The sequence below is a fragment of the Pseudopipra pipra genome, chromosome 2, assembly GCF_036250125.1.
Source record: "Pseudopipra pipra isolate bDixPip1 chromosome 2, bDixPip1.hap1, whole genome shotgun sequence".
NCBI classification, from domain to species: domain Eukaryota; kingdom Metazoa; phylum Chordata; class Aves; order Passeriformes; family Pipridae; genus Pseudopipra; species Pseudopipra pipra.
In genome coordinates, this window is record NC_087550.1 from 91,697,386 (window position 1) to 91,718,918 (window position 21,533).

At 43.3% G+C, this 21,533-nt stretch overlaps 1 protein-coding gene across 5 annotated transcripts in view; it reads left to right on the plus strand.

The window, feature by feature from the left end:
* LIMS1 (LIM zinc finger domain containing 1) overlaps positions 1–21,533 on the plus strand; it is a 70,771-nt gene that overhangs the window by 17,493 nt on the left and 31,745 nt on the right. Inside the window, exon 1 of one of the 5 annotated variants that reach the window (XM_064646397.1) lies at positions 11,336–11,359. The exons of 2 other annotated variants lie outside the window; for them this stretch is intronic. Coding sequence is in view for 2 of the 3 variants with exons in the window: in XM_064646394.1 (XP_064502464.1) it covers positions 19,296–19,399 (104 nt within the window). In the remaining variant the exon portion in view is untranslated. Of the gene's footprint in view, positions 1–11,335; positions 11,360–19,076; positions 19,400–21,533 lie in introns of those variants that run through there. 2 more of the 5 variants (XM_064646394.1, XM_064646395.1) reach the window with 2 other exon arrangements.

A 21,533-nucleotide genomic window follows, 5' to 3' on the forward strand; every position in this document is an offset into this window, starting at 1 on the left:
CGTTTACTTTTTGTTAGGCACAACATCTGAGGATTTCCATTTTTTCTGCTAAATCTTATGCTCAAATTAAGGTAGTGATGGTTATTCTGAAAGATGTACATTGGGGTTTTTTGAGCTGTATGGCAGCAGTATTTTCAAATGAGTTCAGAAGTTTTGAGTATCTAGGGAAGTCCCAGGTTAAACCATATTTCTGTCTAGGACTTGTATTTTCCTTATTTATTCCAGTCATTATTATAAATATGTAACTTACCATAAGGGAATTAGTGAGGGGGGAAAAAAGCATATAATTCTAATACTAGTTTGATTACTGCCCTTATTCTTCTACATTTGCTCTATTTTCCATACAAATAAAAATGACCTGTACCTTACCTCACACCCAAAGTTGATCTTTTTCTTATTTATGCTATTATTATTATTATTATTATGCTGTTTGGTGTACTTCATGACTTGCTATTTTTGTAGCAGTTAGAAGGAAATAGAAGTTGAAAAGGGAATGCCTGCTGTCAGAGAAAGCACAAATGATGTGCCAAAAACCCACTGCAGATTAGTACTGACTTCAGACCTCTGTTTTTAACTGCTTGTTAAGGGTAATTCTTTATCTGAACATGATTATTTATATGCATAACACACTTCATATGTGACCCATATTTAGATTGCTTTTGGGATCTCTGTGAATGCTCCTTCTTCACATTCTTTTGTGAAGGGTATGTGTCCACAGAGACTTTAAAAATTACTTCTAAGGGAAAAAAACTTCCGAGAAATACCACACCCTCTTGCTCCAAAGAAGCCTTGTGCTGTTTTCCTTTTGGTTATGGGGTTTTTTTTTGTTTTCTTTTTCCTTCCTGAGACTCATGTTACCTGAAAGTTGCCCTGAAGTCTTTGGTGGTACTGGCATAAGAGCCTGCATGATGGCCCGATACCAGGGAGCAGATGACAGTCAATGTAACTGGCTCTTAAACCCCTGCAGTCTCCTTGAGTGATGTAGTAATTACATGCACATAATTTATAAATAAATAAATGTACATATATTGGGGATACAGTATCTTAAATTTTTTTTGCTGGTAGATGTACACAATCAAAATAATTTGGAGATCACAACTCTAGTAGATGGAAAATCAGTTTTCTTTTTTTCCCCTTATTTTCCACCAGATTATGGCCCTGCTAAATTCAGCGCTCTGCAAACACAGTCTCCTCCCAGCTTTCCTGACACTGTGTGAATCCCCCAGGTAATTCGGCTGAATACACCACCCCTTCTCCAACAGAAGACTTAAATGAAGGGGTCTGGCTTAAAGGGAAGCATTCCTGCAGCTTGCCTCTCCAGTGCAATTAGTTGAAATGCATCCACGTGATCTCTTCCCTTTGATTTGAATGGGAGCTGGCTGGTTTCCCGGTGCAGGCGAAAGAGCTGTTTTCTTCTCCTGAAGTGAAATGCCTCTCTCTGATGCCCCATTTACTGAGGACGGTTAAGGAAGGGGAAGGGGCACAGCCAGCCAGCAGAGTGACTGAGGCCGAGAGGTAGTGAATGTGGTGCCAAAATTGGCACGGCTGGCAGGGTGCAGCAAATGTGGAGGTGAGGCAATTCAGGCAGCATTCCCACTGATTCACCCCGCTGTGCCTCCAGGCCTGGATTCCATCTGTCCCACTGCTCCTTTTCTCTTAGAGAAATGCTTCCCTGCCCTCTCCAAAAACGAAAATGCAGGAGCCTGCCAAGAGGGTTTGGAGGATGGCCTCCAGTGGGCCACAGGAGCGTGGTCTTGCTCCTGATGGAGCTGAACAATCTTCAGGTGGACCCACAACTTCACCCCATTAGGGGTAATGGACGTGGATTTGTGCTAATGGCCACCACATAGGCAGCCAAGTGGGCAGCCAGCACAAGGGAAATGATTCTCCCTCTTTGGACTGCTTAGTGTAAAAAAACTCAGGCAAAGGAGTAGGGGGAAAAGAGTGGGACAGACAGACAGATGGACATCCCCTGTCTACTTGTGTACCCAGCCAGCACTTTCAGAGCTGGCTCTTAAATGCCAGAGACCCTGAGCCCGGTGAGCAAACTGTGTGTAACTCCAACACTGGGGTGGGACTGTACTGCTAATGAGGCCTTTGCTCAGGAGCCTGAGAGCCCTGAAATCCTTCCCTTTTGTTTAAGTTAAACTATTTTGGTTTTTTCACCTTTCTTTTTAACTAAGCAGCCTTTCTGCTAGAGCATATGTCCACACTCCCTGTGGTCAGAGGGAGGTGAGGATGCAAGCAAGCCCAGAGCAGGATTTATTTGGTCCCCCGTGCTGTGCCATCTCCTCCTCCTGGATCTTTGACAAGTGGTGCTGCCTCTGTCACAGCTTCAGGGCTGAGCCCCACACCACCTCCCTGTCTTACAGGAGTGCTTGAGGACAAATAGTTTAAGGACCATGAGATGCTGAAAGACTATAGAGTCAGATCTGTACATTATTGAGGGAAGCAGCTAGTGGAGGACTGATAGGTAAAGAAGTTAGTCATCTGGGGAATGCATCCCTGCCTTGACACTCCCTTCTGCCTACCTAAAATAAGCAACATCAGGTAAAACTGCAAGAGGAATACTATTCTGGGACTACAGTGGGCTTAATATTCCACAGGTGGAATTGCAAGCAAAAGTGCTGATGTTGAATTAGCTCATTGTAATTTATTATTCAGTAGGATGATTGAATATGATCTATGATGAATGTATTTTTGTTTCCTCTTGATGATCACTTTTGTTACATCCAGCAGAATGCAGTAGTACCTTAGTTTATCCTGCAGATATTACTTTCCTGCTTTGCTGTAAGGTGTCCCTATTTTTCAGGGGGAAAAAAAGAACAAAATGATGGTGTTGGCTTGGAAGGTTATTGCATAGCTACTGTCACATAAAGCAGAATTGATTGCAAGAGCTTTTAAATATGTGAAGTATGTGTACTGACTTTCTACAAACTGCCATTCTTTGCAATTCCTGGTGGTAATTACACCAAAGTTTATGCTTATAAGGTCAAACGCAAGACTTTTGTGGTGAATGATTACAGGCAAGTCATTTTGGTTTTGTCTTCTGAAAGGTATCCTTTTGCTCCTTACCAGTTTTAGCAAAGAGCACACACTTTGGCCTCTCTGTTGCTGCGTGCAGGGCTGCACCTTCCTGTTGAGCTACTGTAAAAGCACTGATATGTAAAGTCCCTGGATAAGCCACTTGGTGAGAGAAGGAGGAAGGTATGTCACTAGCAATCTGCCTGGGTGACAGAAATGGAGCTGTGTGATATACAGGGATGATTTCTGCAGATCCCTGACCCCACTGCTCTTGACCTGAACAGGTGGGATAGTTCTTGAGGGTTACTGCACTGACAGACAAGATAGACATGTGGACTAGGAAGGGCTTACTGTGAATAAAAGTACTTCAAGCTATTATGATCTTCAGAAAGCAATGTTGCATGCATTTCTAGTTGCTTAGAAAATCCCTCTCCTTGGAGAAGATGAAGTCATACAAGTCTTTGCACTCTTCATGTTCTCTGTCTCCCAAAATAGGTGGGAGAAGGGCAGGAGAGGAAAGCAGCATAGTGGGTGAGGTGGGAGGGCAAATGGGAAGAACAGAAGTTGTCAGTGCTACATGGACATGGTAATAATTTCTGTTTCTTGAGCAGTGGTTAACCAGTATGTAATAAAAAACTTGGAAGGCAGTTTCATGTTGAAACACAGATATATTCAAACTGGGGACCCAGCTGATAATGTGAAGGAAGCTTAATAATCAAAACACTTATTCATAGGTAGGATATTTGAATTGGAAAGCCTGCAGTCTCTTTTTGAGTCTGTTAAGTACTTTGCAGTCTTGTGAGAGATTGTACTGAGAACACTTAAAATTTTAAAGGATGACTCACTGTATTTTCCCCTCCAAACAATTAAGCTGTTTCACTGAGCTCATCTTTACTGGTGTGGTATGTAATAACTTGTTTTTCCCTCTGCTGTTACCTAAATGTATCCCTCTGGAAAGTCAAAAAAAAGTCATAAAAAAGTTTTACATTTAAGAAGTTCATAGCTGCACAGAGGATTGCCACAGGTAACATAGTTCTGTGCAGCTTTTTAGTCGGAGCATCGAGTAGGTGGCACTTGAAAGAAATCCAGTCTTTGCAGCAATTATGTTTTTCTGAGTTTTCACTCAGGTTGGGGCAGGCATTTGTGCCCCAACTCTCCCTTCTGCTCTGTGGTCCAGCCCTGACCAGGTGGGCAAGTCCAGACAGGCGTTACCTTGGCTGATCCTTCATCCAGAGAATCCTGAGTCGGCTCTGAGATTTAAAGGCAAAGTTAATGTCCACTGATGCCGTGGGTGCCTGGGCTTCCTTCACGAGCCGACACACTGCCGTCATCTTGCGAAGGCTGGGGAGCGGGGCAAGCCCTGAAGTGCCCTGGTGAGACACTGACAAGCACAAGTTATTTGGTATCACTGGGACGAGAGGGGGAAAGAAATTAATTATCCCTGACTCCTGATGGATGAAATGGCGAGCGGCAAAAGGAAGGGAGGTGAGACAGGAGGGAGGTAGGGCAGCCAGCAGCAGCCAGCTGGCCCAGGGTTGATGGCAGCATGCCTGGGAGGGAGATCCCTGGGCCCCTGCCAGTGAGTTTGAGAGGAAAGCAGCTACCGATGGTGTTAGTCAGAGTGTGAGTGCTGAGTGCTGTTCAAAGGGCTGGAGCACTTTGAACGGATTGGACTTTATCTCATTTCCTCTTTCACATAACCCCAGGGACAAGGGAGAACATTAATGAAACCCTGGAGGTGAATGGAGCCAGGTCCAGGCTGAAATGTGTAAAGAATTTCTCACAAGAGATTTGTCTTTTTGGTCCTTTTGTACCACTCCACAGGCATAACCTTCCTGTTTCCATGTTGTTTATTTTCCTCTGGCTGTCACTGTTCCTGTTTAATCCTTAAAGATAATAATATGCGTTGATAATGTTGAGGAAGAATGTTTTTGTTAACATTAATGTCAAACAGTGCAATAGAGTTTTTGTAATATTTGGGCTTAATACTATGCACGTGGTGCCAGCAGTAGTACTGAATGGGTCAGAGACTGCTGTGATGCCTATTAGGGATGGTTTTTCAGAGCTTGTGTAAGAGGCCCAGAAGACACGCAGAAGAGTGACCACAGTTTTATATTTGAAAATGGTGGCAAAAATAGGCTGCTGGAGAATTAAAGCTCAGTCAGCTTAACTTTGAACCCTAGCAAGGCATGAATGCAACTAACAGTCAATATACAAGTGTTTATTGAATAATACAGCATTAGAAAAGCCACATGGATTTCTGAGAACAGATTGTTTCAAAGCAGCCAATTTTCCAGCTCTGGCAGATGAGCATGCCTCATAGACAGAAAGCAGGGAATAAATGAGTTGTATCTGCTGATGCTATCTTGCACAAAATTTCATAAGCAAACAAGAGAAAGAGGCATTAGAGTTAGAATCATGGTGATTAACTTTGTTGAGCGCAAGCTTTGCAAATTCTCTTCCTCTTTATATCCACCCATCCACTCTTGCCACTGGCTTGTTGCTGTCCTAGACCAGTCACAGAAGCGCTGCTGATAGCTCTTCCCGTTCCCTCATCATCCCTTTGGAAGGTTGTATTAGTTTGGACTCAGTGCTTACTTTCACTGCTGTTGACCTTGTTCAAGAGAAGCACAAAGTGGTGTGGAAATGACAGTCTAGGTGAAATTGCCAAAAGGGAGGTGTGCAACTGCTTGAAAAAAAGCATTTGGGCAGGAATTCTTGTTTTAACACAGAGCCACCAACAGGACTTCCCCCTACCAGGACCTGCCTGACAGCACCTTGCAGGAGTTCCCTCCTCTCCCACTTGTATTCAATAACTTGATTAGTGACCTGGATGCTGCAGCTCAAAGTTGGCTTATGAAGTTTGTGGGTGTCCTTAACTTGGAGGAACGTCTAGAGGTACTGGAGATGAATTAAAAATGGTCTTGGCAAACTGGAGAGAGGCTCCATGATCAAGAAGTTGAAATTTCATGAAGAGAAGTGTGAGGAGTTGTACTCAGGAAGGAGAATTCAAATGGCTGTGGGCTGGGCCATTTGGAGGATGCATTTATATGGTGTCTTATAATGTGCATGCAGATTAAAACAGATCTTATTTTGGAAATACTGTGTGCAAAATATAAAGAAAGGTCGACCTAGATTATTTTGAAGAGACTGTGTATTCATTACTGAAGAAGCCTGAGAGCTGTTGTCCTGCCAGAGAAGGATAACAAAGAGGCATTGTTTAAGCAACAAAGCACTTGAAAATTGGAAAGTGTGTAGAAGCCATCGGCTGGTACATGCTGCTTTACTGAAATCTAGGAACAGAGTTGTATCCATGGATAGCAAATCTATTTTGGTGGTGACTTAGTGCATCTGTAGTCTCTGTAAGTGAAATAGGAGGACTATGATAGCCCTACACAGGAATTAGAATAATTTTTTTCTCCAAAGCATTTCCACTTTGTGTGAGCTCTTCTGCCAGAAAGGAGATGGGTACAGCAGGATAGGTAGATGAAGTCAGAGGTCCTGAAATGGGACTCATGCTCTGACGTATCTTTGATGAGTTTGTGTCAGTTTGGCATGAGAAGTGCCCACAGATGTGCTAGCTGTGCAGCAGGGTGTGTGCATGTCAACATGCAGCCTTCATGGACCCTTCCAGCTGTTATGGGCAATATGTAGTCCTCTTGTTTGTCTTCCTCCATCACAGGCACTGCAGAGGAGGAGGCTGGGCAGAATGGCAGGGAAGATGTCTTCCTCTGGCTATGGAGATCCTGGGGTTAGGATTTGGTCCGTGTGGCTTTGGACTCTCCAGATGAAATGATAACAGTGACAAGGACCACGGGCAGACTCAAAGTAGATGAACATTAATGTGTTTGGGATTCATGAAGTAACCAGTGAGTAGTGTTTATTGGGTTTGGACCAAATTCTATTGTTTAACTAGTGAATAAGAGAAATGCCGCTTTTACTTCTTACAGTAGTACTCTTGTGGAAAGGTCAAGCCTTTATCCTGTTATTCCTAAGCATGTTAGAGGAGAGGAAGCTTTTGACAGCTCCCAACATCAAATACTTCCTCCGATCAACTGCTGCGACTCCAGTCCTGCAGCGCTGGGTGTGCCATCTGCTTGTGCCTGGCACTTGGGTCCCTGCAGCCTGCTCCTGCTCCAGTTAGCATGCTGCTGGACCCAGGAGAGGACAATCAGGAAGGAGAGTGGGCTTAGTGTTGGAATTGGTGTTTCCCATCGCTTCTTGGTGAGGGGCCCTCAGCCGAGCAGCGTGGTTCATCCCAGGGCATTGCTCCAGGACTGTCTCAGGTGTAGCAGTCAAAAGCTGTATTTAAATATTGCAGTGAGTTCAAGAGAAGAGAAATGACTGACTGTCCTCTTGTCAGTTGAGAGCAGGAGATTACTTTTTTTGGTGCCATTTCACAGAATCATAAAATGGTTTGGGTTGGAAAGGACCTTTAGAGGCCATCTAGTCCAACCCCCCTGTAATGAGCAGGGACATCAACTCCATCAGGTTGCTCAGAGCTCCGTCCACTGTGACCTGGAATATTTCCAGGTATAGGGCATCTACCACCTCTCTGGGCAACCTGTTCCAGTGTTTCACCTCCATCATAGTGAAAAATTTCTTACTTGAACGGCTGCAATTGTGATTTTTTTTGCCTGAACCTGAGTCAGGCTGGCTCGGAGGTCCGGCTTTAAGTCAATTTGCTGTTAGCCTTTGATGGCCTGGGGTCAGATGTTCTGAACGGCAGCTGTGATGACACTGAAAGGAAGGACTGCAAGGGGAAGAATTCCAGGGGCTTTTTTGGCTTTTTTTCCCCCTTTCCTTGTTTTGAACATGCTTCGCCTTTTCAGCCTGGCCATGAGGGGCGGGTGGCGGCGGGAAGGGCAGGGCCGGGCCAGGCGGGAGGCGCTGCGGGCAGGCAGAGCCGGCTGCGGGAGGGTGTTGTGGAGAGGCGCCTGCTCGGGTCGGACCGCGGCTCTCCGGCTCCTCCTGCCGATGGGAGCGGGGCCGGGCCGGGCAGCCCACGGCATGGTCCCGGGCACGGCCCTGGGGCGGCGGGCGGCTGCAGGAGGGGGTCCTCCTGCAGGTCAGTGCCCTCCGGCTGTCGGGCAGGGATACAGCTACGGATATAAATATAGTTTTCACAAAGATCTCCAGTTCCAGTGTACCCGTAACCGTGGCCGGCTGCCCCCCCCCCCCCCCCATCCCGCTGCCCTCCCTCCTCCCCAGCTCTCAGGGTTCCCCGCACACCTGGAAGGAGCGATTTGTCTGCCAGGGAACATGCCCTATGCCACCCTATGCCAGTGCACAGGATCACAGAATGTTTTGGGTTGAGAGGGACCTTAAAGACCATGTAGTTCCCATGGGCAGGGATACTTTCCATTAGACCAGGTTACTCAAAGCCCCATCCAACCTAGCCTTGAACACTTCCAGGGATGGGGCATCCACAACAGATTGACGGGCCCACACTGAGGGAACATCTCACTCTTTGCTGAGATGGACGGATGCTTCCTTTATCTTGCTCCTTTGTGCTGGGTATGGTGCCCATTGGTCCTTGACCCTGCAGCAGCTGCTTACACTAACATCCCTCCCTCCCCACCCAGTCTTCTGTTGGTTTGGCGCCTTGGAGATGCTGGTAGAGGGCTCGTGTGAGAGCAAGAGATGGGCTAAAGGAGGGTGCTGCTCCTTGTGGTTGGGGTGGAGGTGAGGGAGGAACAAGTGTGTGGGGAGGGGGAAGGAAGAGCAGCAGAAGGAGAAAAAAGGAACTCGACTTGTTAGTGAGCTCCTAGATCAGTTCAGCCATCTCCTGTAAACGCCCTCAGCAAACTGGAACAGCTGAGGCATGAGTACATGTTTCCTTCTGCTTATTTTGCTTCAGGGTTGGTGATTTCAGGGGGTGACGAGGCAGGCAGCTGCAGGGTGTGACTGTCTGGCTTCTTGGTCTACTCATGCACATCCAGGGTCTCCTTGCAGAGGGTTACCCTCGTTGCCCAAAGCAGAGAGGACACAGACTTGATGAGGAGCTACAATGCTGAGCATCCTGGAGCAGCTCTGGCTGTTTGCCTCTGCCTGTGTTTTGCTGTTCTGGTTCATGGTGGCCTGCTAGAGGAGCAAAGAAAAATACTGTGTGTCCGTGGAAATGTGGATCTGAACCAATGCTTCCCTCCTGTAGTCAACTTTTGCTTGTAGAACAACTTTTTGGTCTAATTTCATGCTTAGCCCAGGTCCAGCCCCCACTCTGTTACCTCAGGACCTTCATTGTCACTGCAGAGCCACAGCTGCAGGACCCTGGTGTGAGGACCCAGCTGATGGGCTTGGCTGGACCGTGTGACTTTGTCTAGAGCTGTTCCTGTGACTCTGCCCTGCACTTCCTCTAACACGTGGTCTGGGCAACCACAGACCACAGTGTTCTGGCAGTGCTTATTAGTGTTGTTTCTGTGAGGCTGGCCTTGTCCTGCTCTCATTGGCAATAACTTTCTTAACAAGTTTTCTTTTAGCACAGCCCTTTTGGATAATGGTTGGTGATACAGTATAGCCAACTACTGCAAAGTGAACAAAACTGAAAAAAGTGGCATAGCCAGGCCAAACTGCTAATGAATTAGTCAAACGTGGTTTTTAACACTTTAAAGTGTTAATTGAGGAGTTAATACTTGTTCTTCTAGTTCCCTTTTAACAGATGCTTATTCACATTCTCCATGAAGTGTTGCAGCTTTTGCCATTATCATGAATCAACAAACTGTCCTTGCCTTCCTATAGAAGAGGAACTGCTGGAATAGGAACAATATGTGAAATAACAGTGCGTTGCAGTAGTAACTGAGGCCTCTTATTCTGTACAACTGGTTTGTTGTGATTTTCTTCATCCTTGAGAACAAAATCCTCTTACCTTGACATTTGCCACATTATTTTGAGAGAAAAAGCTGTGGTGCATTCTTTCTCCTAGGATAGTAACTGTCCAGTGATAAGTTTAACAAAACTTTGCAGCTGCTTTTGTACTTGAAGGGCCTTTGCAGGAATAGATAAGAAGTTCGAATGAGGAAGCACTATGTGGTGGTATGGGAACCAGCAGCCTGGAAAGATAATTTGCATTGTTAATTTGTTCACAGAAAAGGGTTGGCGATAATGTTAAGTGGCCTGAAGACAGAAATAGGAGCAAGAAACAGGATGTAGATAGACATGAAGGGAAAGCAAAATGAGGCTCTGTTGCTACAGCATAGCATTATTTTTTGTATATGGTGAAAGCAAGTCTTTAGGAAACTTTCCTGTCTGTCCGTTCAGGAGGCGCTCTGGCAGTCACGCTTCCACCATCAGAAACTTTAACTGCTAGGACCGAAGCCTGAAGCTGTACTGCTGTACAAGCAGAGCTGGGGACAAGATCTTCCTGGAGGCATATTGTGATGGCCCCAGCAGAGATCAGGTTGTGGCCTCCTTTCTTTGTCACAGGTGGTGAGCAAGGTTTCAGGCTCCACTTGTGACAACTCTGTGTAGCAAGTGGCGGGGGAACATTGTTGATCCTGAGGATATTGCCTCTTTAACCTGCAAAGGATTGCAGGGGGCCTTTGAGGCGTGCTAGGATTTCAGACTGCTTTAAGAAAACTTTGTTTGAGCCTCTGTCCCTACAAGAGACACAGCTTAACTCTTGTTTGGCTGTGCAGTCTGATGACCCTGACCTGCCCTAGGAGGTGATGGGTATTTTCTGTTCCCAGTTAGTCCTTGTCCTCAGCTGAGGTTGTCAGAGATGACAAAGTTCTCCCAGGAGATGGTGTGTGAAACTATTTGCTGTCATCTCAGAAGAGAAGAAAATCAGAGGGTGTTCCTGTTTCTCATTAGGTGGGAAGGTAGGGAGACAGGGTCTTGCCCTTCCCCTTAGTATTGACAGAGGTGCTTGTGATGGAGTGAGGTGGACCTGGGTGACTGTTCACTTCTCGGTGATTCCAGGGGTTGCCCTTTCGTGTAGGGACCTGGAACCCTGTCCCACTGTTCCCTCTCCAGATTTTATACTTCTGTACCATACACTGGTGGTATAACTAAAGCTGTACCCTTTTCTGTGAGGTGGAAGATTTGCTTTCTTCTCTATCTTTTATGTTTTTGAGATGGAGAATTGGCGTGACACAATTTGTGGAGCCGAACTGTGAATTTTGATAGATTTATCTTCTTCTTTTCAGTTTTAAGTTGGGTGACAGGGTGAAAGAAGGAAGTGGTTTACTGAGTCACTTCAATTTATTTTTTTAATTTTATCACAACTACCAGTAGTAACCACAGGGAGAACATGCAAACAGTGGGTATTCGATGTAAAGCTATCTCTAGGAAAGGCTGCTCATTGAGAACCTGCTGCCAGCGAGGCTACAGGCTGCCAGTAAGTGTCCATGGGGTCGCTTGGGCTGAGGATCTGGCTGTGGCATCTGCCTCCCAAGCCTGCAGCCTGGCTATGAATTGTATGGTCTTTTAGTCGTTTGCAGAGAAATTCTTGGGAGCAGGAGCTGTGCATGGGAATGGTGATAAATGGATTTAGGAAGAGGACAGATAATAGTTTTGCTTGATGGGTTTTGTTACTCCTGAAAGCAAGCGGCGTGGTAACAGAGCTTTGAGCAAAGTCCTTTGCTGTTCTTGAAATGCACAGAGGTATTCTAGTATTACCAGTAGTTTATTATCCCTTGCTCATCATGAGTGTTTTTAGGGACACTATTTTGTCCCCACCCAGAACAGAGCATTTGTGGTCTGTTTGAAGATCCCATTGCTGATGGGTTTTCTTTGAGCAATGAGTTAATTGGCAGTGGCTGAGGAAGAGGACACTGTGACGGAGTAACTGAACCTAAAACTGTAATTCCAGTGGAAGGAATAGATTTGTCTCACTGATACAGAAATTGTATCACTTCTCGTATGGTTTGAGGGAGTCTTTATGTTCAGAAATCAGACGCTTTTCCAGCAAAGCAAGGCTTGTACGGTAGGGTAACTGTGCTTTTTTGGTTTAAGGCTTTGCTCTAATTTAGGAATCTTAAGTGTGTTTTTCATGTGCTTTAAAATATTATGAAAAATCCATAATAAATCATATTTTTATGTTTTATACTGAATCTAAAAATAATTTTTACTTCATTAAGGGAAGGGAGAGTGGCATTTCCATTTTACATTATTCTGAATGTCCAGGATTAATTACTTTCATTTCTTTTGTATTGTGAATTTTTTCTCAGTATGGATTTTTCTGCTTGGATACAGATTGCAAGTTCTAATAATTTTGAAACCAAAGTATATATATTTAAAAATTAAGATTTGTTTGAGTCACTAAAAACTGAACCTTGCTTGTGATTTTTAAGTGTTTACATGTATTCAGCTTTATTTTTTGTAGATATGTGATCTACCTTTTATACTTTGGTTTAGGGAGTACTTTAGTTCTTATGCTAGAAACCATCATCATACTGCAGGTTTCAGAGCTTTTAAAGATGATAATCACTGTTTTCTACCTTTCTTGGAAATGCTGGTCAGAGTATAGGACCAATTTTCAGTATGTATGACCTCCTATGCTATCCCAAGTGTTTTCTCTGTGCTCCCACTGCCTCCTCCCTTTTCCTCTGTGTTTTCCCTGCCTTGTTTTTTTGGGCAGTAGAGACTGTGTGAGGTGGCTGTAGGGTGTGTTCACAGACATACAGCCGGGGTCATTGCTTCTTCTGGGCTGCTAAATTGACCATTCCTTGCCATTCGGCTCATCACTCTTATAACCATCAGCATTCAAAGGCTCTGGAGCTCAGGGTTGGATTGTCCTTCTAAAACGGCAGCACTTGAAGCCATAAAGTAGTGTCACATACTACTTTGATGATTGTATTTGGTTGTGTGCCAGGAGGTGGTGGTGCATTCAAGCATGTGCACGTTGCCAGCGTAACCAGCGCCTCTTTTGTCCTTCTCAGAGGGAATGTACTGTATTTTCTCCTTGGCAGTCTAATGTCATTTCAGTGTAAGGAACACAAAACCTTGATGAGAAGCTTTTCTTTCTCTGCTTGTAATGTAGCGTTAATCATTTGAAAATTATTCATGAGATGGAAAACAAAGGGGCCAGGAGAATAATTGCTGGGCAGTCAACAGTGAAAGCAATTCATAGGCTGCTGTAGTTTTGTTTGCATTTATTTAATCCTGATGAGTGATGTTTTGGAGAAAAATTAAGATTGCCTAATACTCCTATTCCTTCACTGAAGGGGCAAAGTCAGTTTGGGACCTGTTTTGAGATCTCCCACTAGCTCTCCAGCCATACCAAGTCTCAGCAATTGCCCATCTGAAATGGCTTAGTTTACCTTTCTGCACCCCTGGAAGGGCTTACTGGCTTTCAGGACACAAACCCGGCCATCAGAGCAGGTGATTCCTTGGGATATCTGAGGCAACAGCTCCCCAGGCAATTTCCTTCATTTGCCACCCGTTTTTAAGTTCTTCTTCTGTCTTGTTTGTTTGTTTGTCTGTTTGGAGATTGTTGTTGTTGTTTTGTTTGATTTTTGATTTGGGAGTAATTTTGGGTTTTTTGTTTTGTTTTCAACTTGGAGGCTTCTTCAGTCTTTTGTAGCATCTACTGGGAAACCTCTACTGTGAAAAGTAGAAGCCCCAGCACCCAGGGCTTGTCCTCATGTCTAAAGACGTTTTATCCCACCACAGTAGAATAAAGTAAACCTTCCCAACAATATCTACAGTAGTAGAATGCAAGTAGAAGTCAACTTGTTTAAAGATAAGACTTTTAAGTCTTCTTTTTTCAGGCTTAGGATCTTCAGGCATTATAAACAGGGGTGCTTAAATGTGAAAGGTGTATTTCTGACTGAGTTTGAAGATCTGTTGGGAAGAGGCTTTTAATTCCAAGACAGTAAAAATTATTCTGAATGGAAGGTCCTGGATCTAGAAAGTGCAGATCAGTAATTGCTTGTGTTTTTCCACATGCTCTAGGCTATGACAATAAATATAAATGGTGAATTTATTGGATATCCCTTCCCTCCTCTTTTTGGTGTGTTTTCTTTTCTTTCTCTTTTTGAAGTTGTTAGCCTATGGAATACAGGGTCAGTATGAGTAGCTGCACCCATCTTAAAGCTTCAACTGCTTGCCAGCTTGTTTATCACTTTTTTTAAAGAGGCTTATGTACAAATGGCAGGACAAAACTGATTCATGCTGTGTCACATGGTTTCTTCTTTACACACCTACTCATGCACGGATCATCCACTGATTAACAGTGTAAACTGCTAGCTGTAATGCTAGCCTGCATCTTCAGCCGCTGGTCTGTCATTCCTCTCAGCTCTCAGTTTGGTCCCGGTCTGAATTATTAAAGCGTATGTGGGTTAATCCGTACCTCCTACCGGCTGTAGAGAGAAATACTGACACAGAGAAAAAAGGCAGCATTTTCCCAGTAGAGGGAGGTATTGTAAAGCTCAGACAAAGTAGGTTTGTGCTTGCTGGAGAAAAGTGTGTCTTTTGCAGGTTTTTTTTTCTGTTGAATTTAGGAATTCATGGAGCAGCACATCCAGAGAGCTTGGAGAGAGAAGGCAAAAGACCTAGCTTCAGGTTCAGGCAGACAGAAGATATTCTCATATTTTCTTTTATGGTTTTTTGTTGTCATTGGAATAGGATAGTTGGAGTAAAAGCAGGGATCTCTGCCTCACTTCACTGAAACTTTGTGGGCCATCAGCAGTGGAGGTGGAAATGTTTTTGGTACTGACAGGTTGAGAAAGGATCCCCATGCTTACCGTAACAGCCCCCCTGCCTTTGCTTTACCCTCTCAAATCCCAAAAAACTTCAGTGGGTTGAGTGCATCGCTGCTCTGGAGAATGTTGAGCACACCACAGAATCATAAAATGGTTTGGTTGGAAGGGATCTTAGAGATCATCTAGTTGCAACCCCCACACCATGGGCAGGGACACCTTCCATTAGACCAGACTGCAACGGTCATGTAGTTTTTTATTCTACATTGTATGGCAGGGACAGCCATCCATAGAAGAGATTTAACAAAAACTAGCAACTGCTGTTAAATTGCAACAAACGTGCTTGGTCAGCTGGATCATGGACATAAATCCGAAGACCTGCTTTGTAGTGTCCACAATTCAGTTCAGTGCCTCATTACTAGTCCAGAAATTAAATATGCATGCTTCAGGGTTGATCAGTCACTAAGTGGAACCAAGCAAGAAACATCAAAACAGATGTTGGAGTCACATTAGACAAGGAAGAAAACATGTAATTAGTTAATTATTTAACTCTTTGAATCAACAATTAAGTCTCTCATGAAGTTTAGAAATTTCGTTTTCAAGGTGTATGTCCTTAGATTTGTGGCTTGATATTCTCTTAGTGCATTTCATTTTATCACTGCCTGCCCTAGCAGGAGCCCATGGTACAGTATGCTATTCCTTGACACCCAAACCAACCTGCAGGGTCTCACCTCACAGATTACTTCAGAGAGGCATGAAGCTTCATTTGCACCGGCGCATCAGCTGGGTGCTTCAGGGGTTCTTGCAAAACTGCTAGAACAGTTATTGCCACCTTCCTTCACGTGCTCCAGTGAGTCCTTCACTAATGTACAAACCTTTTCCTTCACTTTAAAGTGTGCTTTTCTTCCAAACATTGTGAAAAATAGTAGAAAACCGTCACTCTTGGACTCATTCATCTGGAAACTCATTCCAGTGATAAGCTGGCTTAGCAATGAGGGGATGGAGGAACATCCTCCCCTTTTAACATGCAGCCACCTTTGAACTGTGTGCACCCTACGGGCATTCCTATATTTTTCTTCTAACACTCTTCTGATTATTTTTTTGCCTGTTTATACTGTCCTGACAACAGTTTTTTCTATCGCTTTGAAAATCTTAAACTAAATTTCATCGAAATTTGGTAGTTTCTTCAAAGTTTGAAAAAAAAATAAAACCAAGAACCACCAGAAAAAAAACAATGCACTAGAGCAAATAAAAGATCAAACACATTGATGAAGAGTTTTCTGTGTGGAATGAGAGACCTAAAACTTCGTCTTTTCTGGTTAACATAGCTAATGTGCATTCTCTGTAATACAGGCTCATGAAGAAATGTATTGAATTTGAAGCACTTGGCGGTATTTTTGTTATTCCTCGATTCAGCTACATGTTTTCCAATATCGTGAATTACTGTTTCACATCCCTTTGAACATAGCATAAAGTAACCAGACATACTTGTCCATCTTAAAAGGTTTTTAAATTGGAAAATTCTGCTGAATACCTACAGTCACCAGAACAGCAGTACTTTCACAGAAATATAAGGAGTGCTGCAGGCCTGGTATATCAAGATAAATGCTCTGCAGGACTGCAGTGAAAAGTCAACTGTGAGCATTGTCCCATGTAATAAAAAGTTATTCTTGCTTGTGATGAATGAAGGACTACATACTTCCGTCTTGGTTCCACCTTTAGCTTTTTCTGTGGTCATGAGGAAGGTCAGTTGCATGAGGGAAGAGTCACGCACTGGAAAATGAAGAGTAAACTTTCAAAGTACAGGACATACAAAAGAAGGCTGCGTGTTACTGGTAAAAAGAAAAACTGTGGTAACTTGGCCGGTCCTCAAAAATTCTGATGGAATGTGAAAGGTCCAAATGGCCCCGTCCCACGCGAGAAGAATGTAATCTCTCAAAAAAGGAATTATAAACAGCAGATCAGGCCTGGAAGGTAAAAAGGGGTGTGGGGAGCAGGAGGCACTCTCAAGGAAAGTTCTTCCTGCAGAGCCAGGTCCGTCCGAGTTGTTTTCTGGCAGTCTTTAAGCAACTCAGTGGAGAAATGTCATTTGTGTTTTGCAGCATCTCTCAGAAAAACCTTCCTTATAACTTATATTTGATACTCAGAAGTTAAGATTTGACTGTTTGGGTAAATTCAGATTTGAAACCTTGTCTCTTGTATTGGTGGACAAACCCACAGGGCAGAAAAGGAGTCTGGTTTGCATTTCTTCTTGTAGAAAGCTTTCAGCTTGTTCTCAAGTCCTCCAAGAAAGATTTTCTAAATCATCTTAGACCCCTGTTGAAGTTTGCTGGAGAAGCCTGTGAAATAATAATGCTATGGAGCTGACTCCCAGGTCTTATTTTAAAAACCTAACCATCTTGCTCTCCTTTATATTGAAGTGGATTTGATCTGTATAACAACTCATTTTTGTCTGTGAACTCCTTGTATTCCTTCAATTTTCATACTCTGTCTGGTGGTATTAGTTGTAAATTGATACTAGTTTGGAGCAGCTCTGGTTTTCAAGGGCATTTGAGTAAAAGCTGTTGTTCCATAGGCTGTCCAAGCACAGTGCTTGCTCGTGCAAATAAACGTAAGTTTTAATGTGATGTGCTTCACACTAATGCAACCTGCAGCAAAGCGGGTGAAGCTTTGTCCTTTAATTTTTTATAGGCTTGTGTTGTGTTTAATACAAAAGTATTCAGTATTTGCTGAACAGTCTTATTCACTGTAGTGAATAAGAATCTATGAACACGCATGTAGGTAAGAGTTCAATTTCAGTAGCTTACAAAGAGCTTTTTCACAGAAAAAAATCTACTCTGTCATCACTTTTTAGATTATTATTATCTAAAATTGATCATTTGAACAAAGATAAATCATTGGTACACAGATATTTAAAACAGAAAATAAACTGTAATGTATAAAAGCTGCTGTGCCATGAGCATGTCATGTGCTGTCCTTAACCTCCACTCATAACAGCGTTAACTTTTCATTGAATCACTGATTAATTGACTGCTGAGAATTGGCATTTAATTAGGTTTAAGCTTATCCTACTGCATATGGAGAAACAATTTTAAATATTTCATTTAATACTGGAATGCAGCATGTTTAGGCAAATACTGTGATTTTTCCCTTTTATTTTCTGAGGACAGGAGCTCAGATGTATCCTTCTTGTTTGACAGTTCGGTGCACGCAACCTTCTAACATCATATAAATCACTTCGAATTTTTGCAACCATTATCTATTTGGCATGTTATGTGATTACTTTTCCAAAACAATTTCTGTTATTTTTCCATTGTGTGATGTTTAATATTGTATGTTGATGACATTCCAGACTGAAGCACATTGATAGTATTATATAAATTACCGTGTTTGTGTTCGGTCTGGTAATCTTAATAAAACTGGTGTCAAGTGATATACCCAGTATTACCTATGTAACACTTTTTTTTTGTTACAGTAGTTGAAAAATACTCTTACACATATTCTGCTACAAAATAAACACTTTAATAATGAACTGTGTAATTCATACCACATAGAACTTGTTTCCTATCCTAGTCAAAACAGTCCTTGCAAATTGTTAGGTTTCTTGGCTTTTATTAAATGCAAGCTCATTGAAAAAACACTCTGAATTTTTTGTTTATATATGTCAAGCATAATGTCAAAGACATTGTAAAAATTTTTCAAGAAGCAATAAGCTGTTTGAAGCCTCCTGAAATGAAGCGTTTTATTTATTATTAGAAAATTACTAAGTGAGATGAGACACAGAGCTTGCAAAATTCCCTGCTAACTACCTTCCTGCCTTGCAGGAAACCTTAAGCACTTCCATTCCTGTTTTACAATTACACGGGACACTCCATCACTACAAGATGTGACAAATGGTTGCAGCAGTGGTGTTTTGATAGCTGAGAGTAGAAAGAAAATTACATTGTGGTTTTCTTCTGATTTCTAAGGTGGGTGGAAAAGAGGAATTTCTGACAAGCACGGTGCTGTTGTGTTTCCAAAAGAATATTTTAATGCTGGTTACTGAAGTTACTTTGTGGCACACTTTTCTGCCTTAACCTCCCCGACAGAGTTTGCCAACGTGTTTGAGTAACTGGGAATTTTCATAAGTCTAATGACTTTCCTTCTGTCATAAATTATAGCGGGAAAGAGTTAACAGCTCATTGCAGTCCTGGAGATGTGTAGCTTCTTGCCGAGGCGCTGGGAGAGCCGAGGCTCTGGGAGAGCTGCCTGCTTTGCCCAGCACAGGACAGGGTCATGCCTGTCAGAGCAGGGAGAGTTTGAGGAAAGCTGGAGGGAAGGGGGTGAGCTTGTCGCAGGCATCCCTTAGGTGTGATCCACTGATAAAGGAAATGTGGTGCCCTTTGGGAGGGTGTGTACCTATGAGAAACAGGAAGCTCAGCGGCGGCTGCCTGCCTGCCCTGCCTGCAGAGGTTGGTCGCTCCGGCGGGCGCAGGTGTGCCGACACACCGCCCAGCCACTTCTCTCCAGGCATCTTGGCAGCCACACTCCTCGGCAGCAACATCTGGAAGAGGCGGGGGGAAAGAAACCCAACCCAAAGCCAAAACACCCCCCCACCTTTAAAAAAAACAACAACCCTTCAGGTAGAGGAATATGACGGCCTTGCAGCTGAAAGAGTTGTCACATTCAGGTCTGTACAGGAGGAGACGGGATCGCCCCGATAGTGTCCTGCCCGGGTCACACGAAGAGACTCTCAGGTGAGTGTGAATGGCTGGGGCACTGAGCCCTTCTCTGCTGCCCGCTTTTTTCGGTAGTTTTAACAAACAAAATGCAAACACAGCTCTGGAAAGTCACTGCAAAACACATGCTTTGAGAAGCAGTCCCGAAGCACTACAGGAAAAACCTTGAAGGAGAGATAACAGGAGCCATACAGCGACCTTGTGCATACTGGCAATGGTATGACAGCCTTCCCTGACTCTGTGAAGGGCAAATGTTAGCCAGTGTTTGCTTCTGGATCCCTTCTGACAGCTAACATTGCAAGTAAATAAACTTTTCAGAGCCTGGCAACTTTGCTTGGTCTGCTTTGAAGCTAGTTCTTGGTCACCCAGGTGCTGTGGGTTGTACTGCTTCTTGGGGGTCTTGGCGTAGTCCCTGTGCCAGGCTGGTCTTGTGGAGCTGGGGTGGCTGCTGGGCTCTGACTTTCTTCATGGGGGGTTCTTTGTTGCGGAAAGGGCTTTAGACAAAAGAATGCAGCAGGACCACTTAGCCTGACCTTACTCAGGAAGGGTGACCAAAAGTCGGAAAGCCATTTAATGTCTGGGATTTTCTTCCTGATGCTATGAACCTTTTGAAAAGAGTAACAGTGAATTTGCAAAGAGCCACTGTTGGAGCAGGAAGATTAAAGAATTGTTTGTAACCTAAGAGCAGACACCCAAAAAAAAAGTAAAAATGCAAAGGTGTTTTTATAAGTGTGCTTGGAGTGAAAGCAATCTGTTTCCACTTCAAGCTCCTCAGAAAAGGAATCTTGTGTGTCTGCTAACAAAAGCCTTGGTGGAGAGGAAGTACTTCCTATCTCCTAATGCCTGTCTCATTGTATTTTTAGATTATTTTTCCTTGGTGGTTGTTCTGCATCAGTTTGGAGTGCTGTACAAGTTAAAAAGTTTTTGTTATTACGTTTTTGTTAACTGAGTTAGCAATTTCAGGAGAATGGTAATTCAGATCTGAGAGACTTGCCCTTTGGTTGTAACTAAGCACCTTAATTAAAAATTATTGTGGCAAAATGCATGATTGTAACGTATTAAGATTATTTGCCATGAGATATCAGAAATATCAGATCACTTCTAGGAATGTATTAACTTGCAGGTTTTATATATGTACTTGGTATCTATCTGTAGTATTAATTCGGAATTGATTTCCTAGATGGATTTGTAATAGCATGAGGAGTATGTATTATTTTCACATGACTGTAGATAAAAGACTAACCAGACTAAGTAGAGTAAGAGATGTGCAGAGATTCTTGACTTCCTTATATTTAGTTTCTTTTATACAAAACTAGCCGTGAGGAAGAATAGCTCTATTAAGGGGGGAGAAGCTGCTTTTTAAAGCATATACATAAAAACGAGTACTACCTCTCTGTGGTTGTGTTGCTGTTATTAGTATGCACATCCAAGATAGGAATAACACCATTTTTGGGCTGGATAGGAGGAAGGGGTGGGTTGTCTGCACCAGTGTAAGTCTAGATGTTTTGATCTCCTAAGCTGATCATCCTAAGAGATGAGAAATATGTGAAACAGGGATCAGTCTAGAGAAATAAAATCCAAGCTGGAGGAAACAGCAAATCAGAGGACTTGTGAATCAACTCAGGGCAGAGTGTTAGAGGTACAAGAGGGTGAATAGAGCATGGTCAGATGATGCTCCTAGAGCAGGGGTCAACATGTACCTACAGACAGAGCTTATCTTGTATTTGCTAATAGCTTAAGCTGCTTCTTATTTAAACTAAACCTTGCTCCTTCCTAATCCATTTTGTGATATTTCAGTGTGTTGCCAGGCAGCCTTATTTGTCAGTTTTACTTCATTCTCCATGACAAAAGGTTATGGCATTATAAATACAAAATAATGACATAACAACAGGGCAAAGAGCTGTTGGGAACAAAGTGAAAAAAGCTCATTAGTTTTCTAAAACGGGAAACCTTGAGCTTTTTCCATGTGTTCTCCCCAGTGACACTTAGATGCCTGTCCTTAGCAAATACTTTCAGGGTATCTAAAGTCCACAAGGAATACACGAGGTTTCTTCAATGTCTACTGCATATAGGTTGTCATCCATGGCTTTGCAATGCCTTCCCATAGTGTCTCTCTCCAGTTCTTTGTTCTAATGCCTTTGTGTTTTGTTTT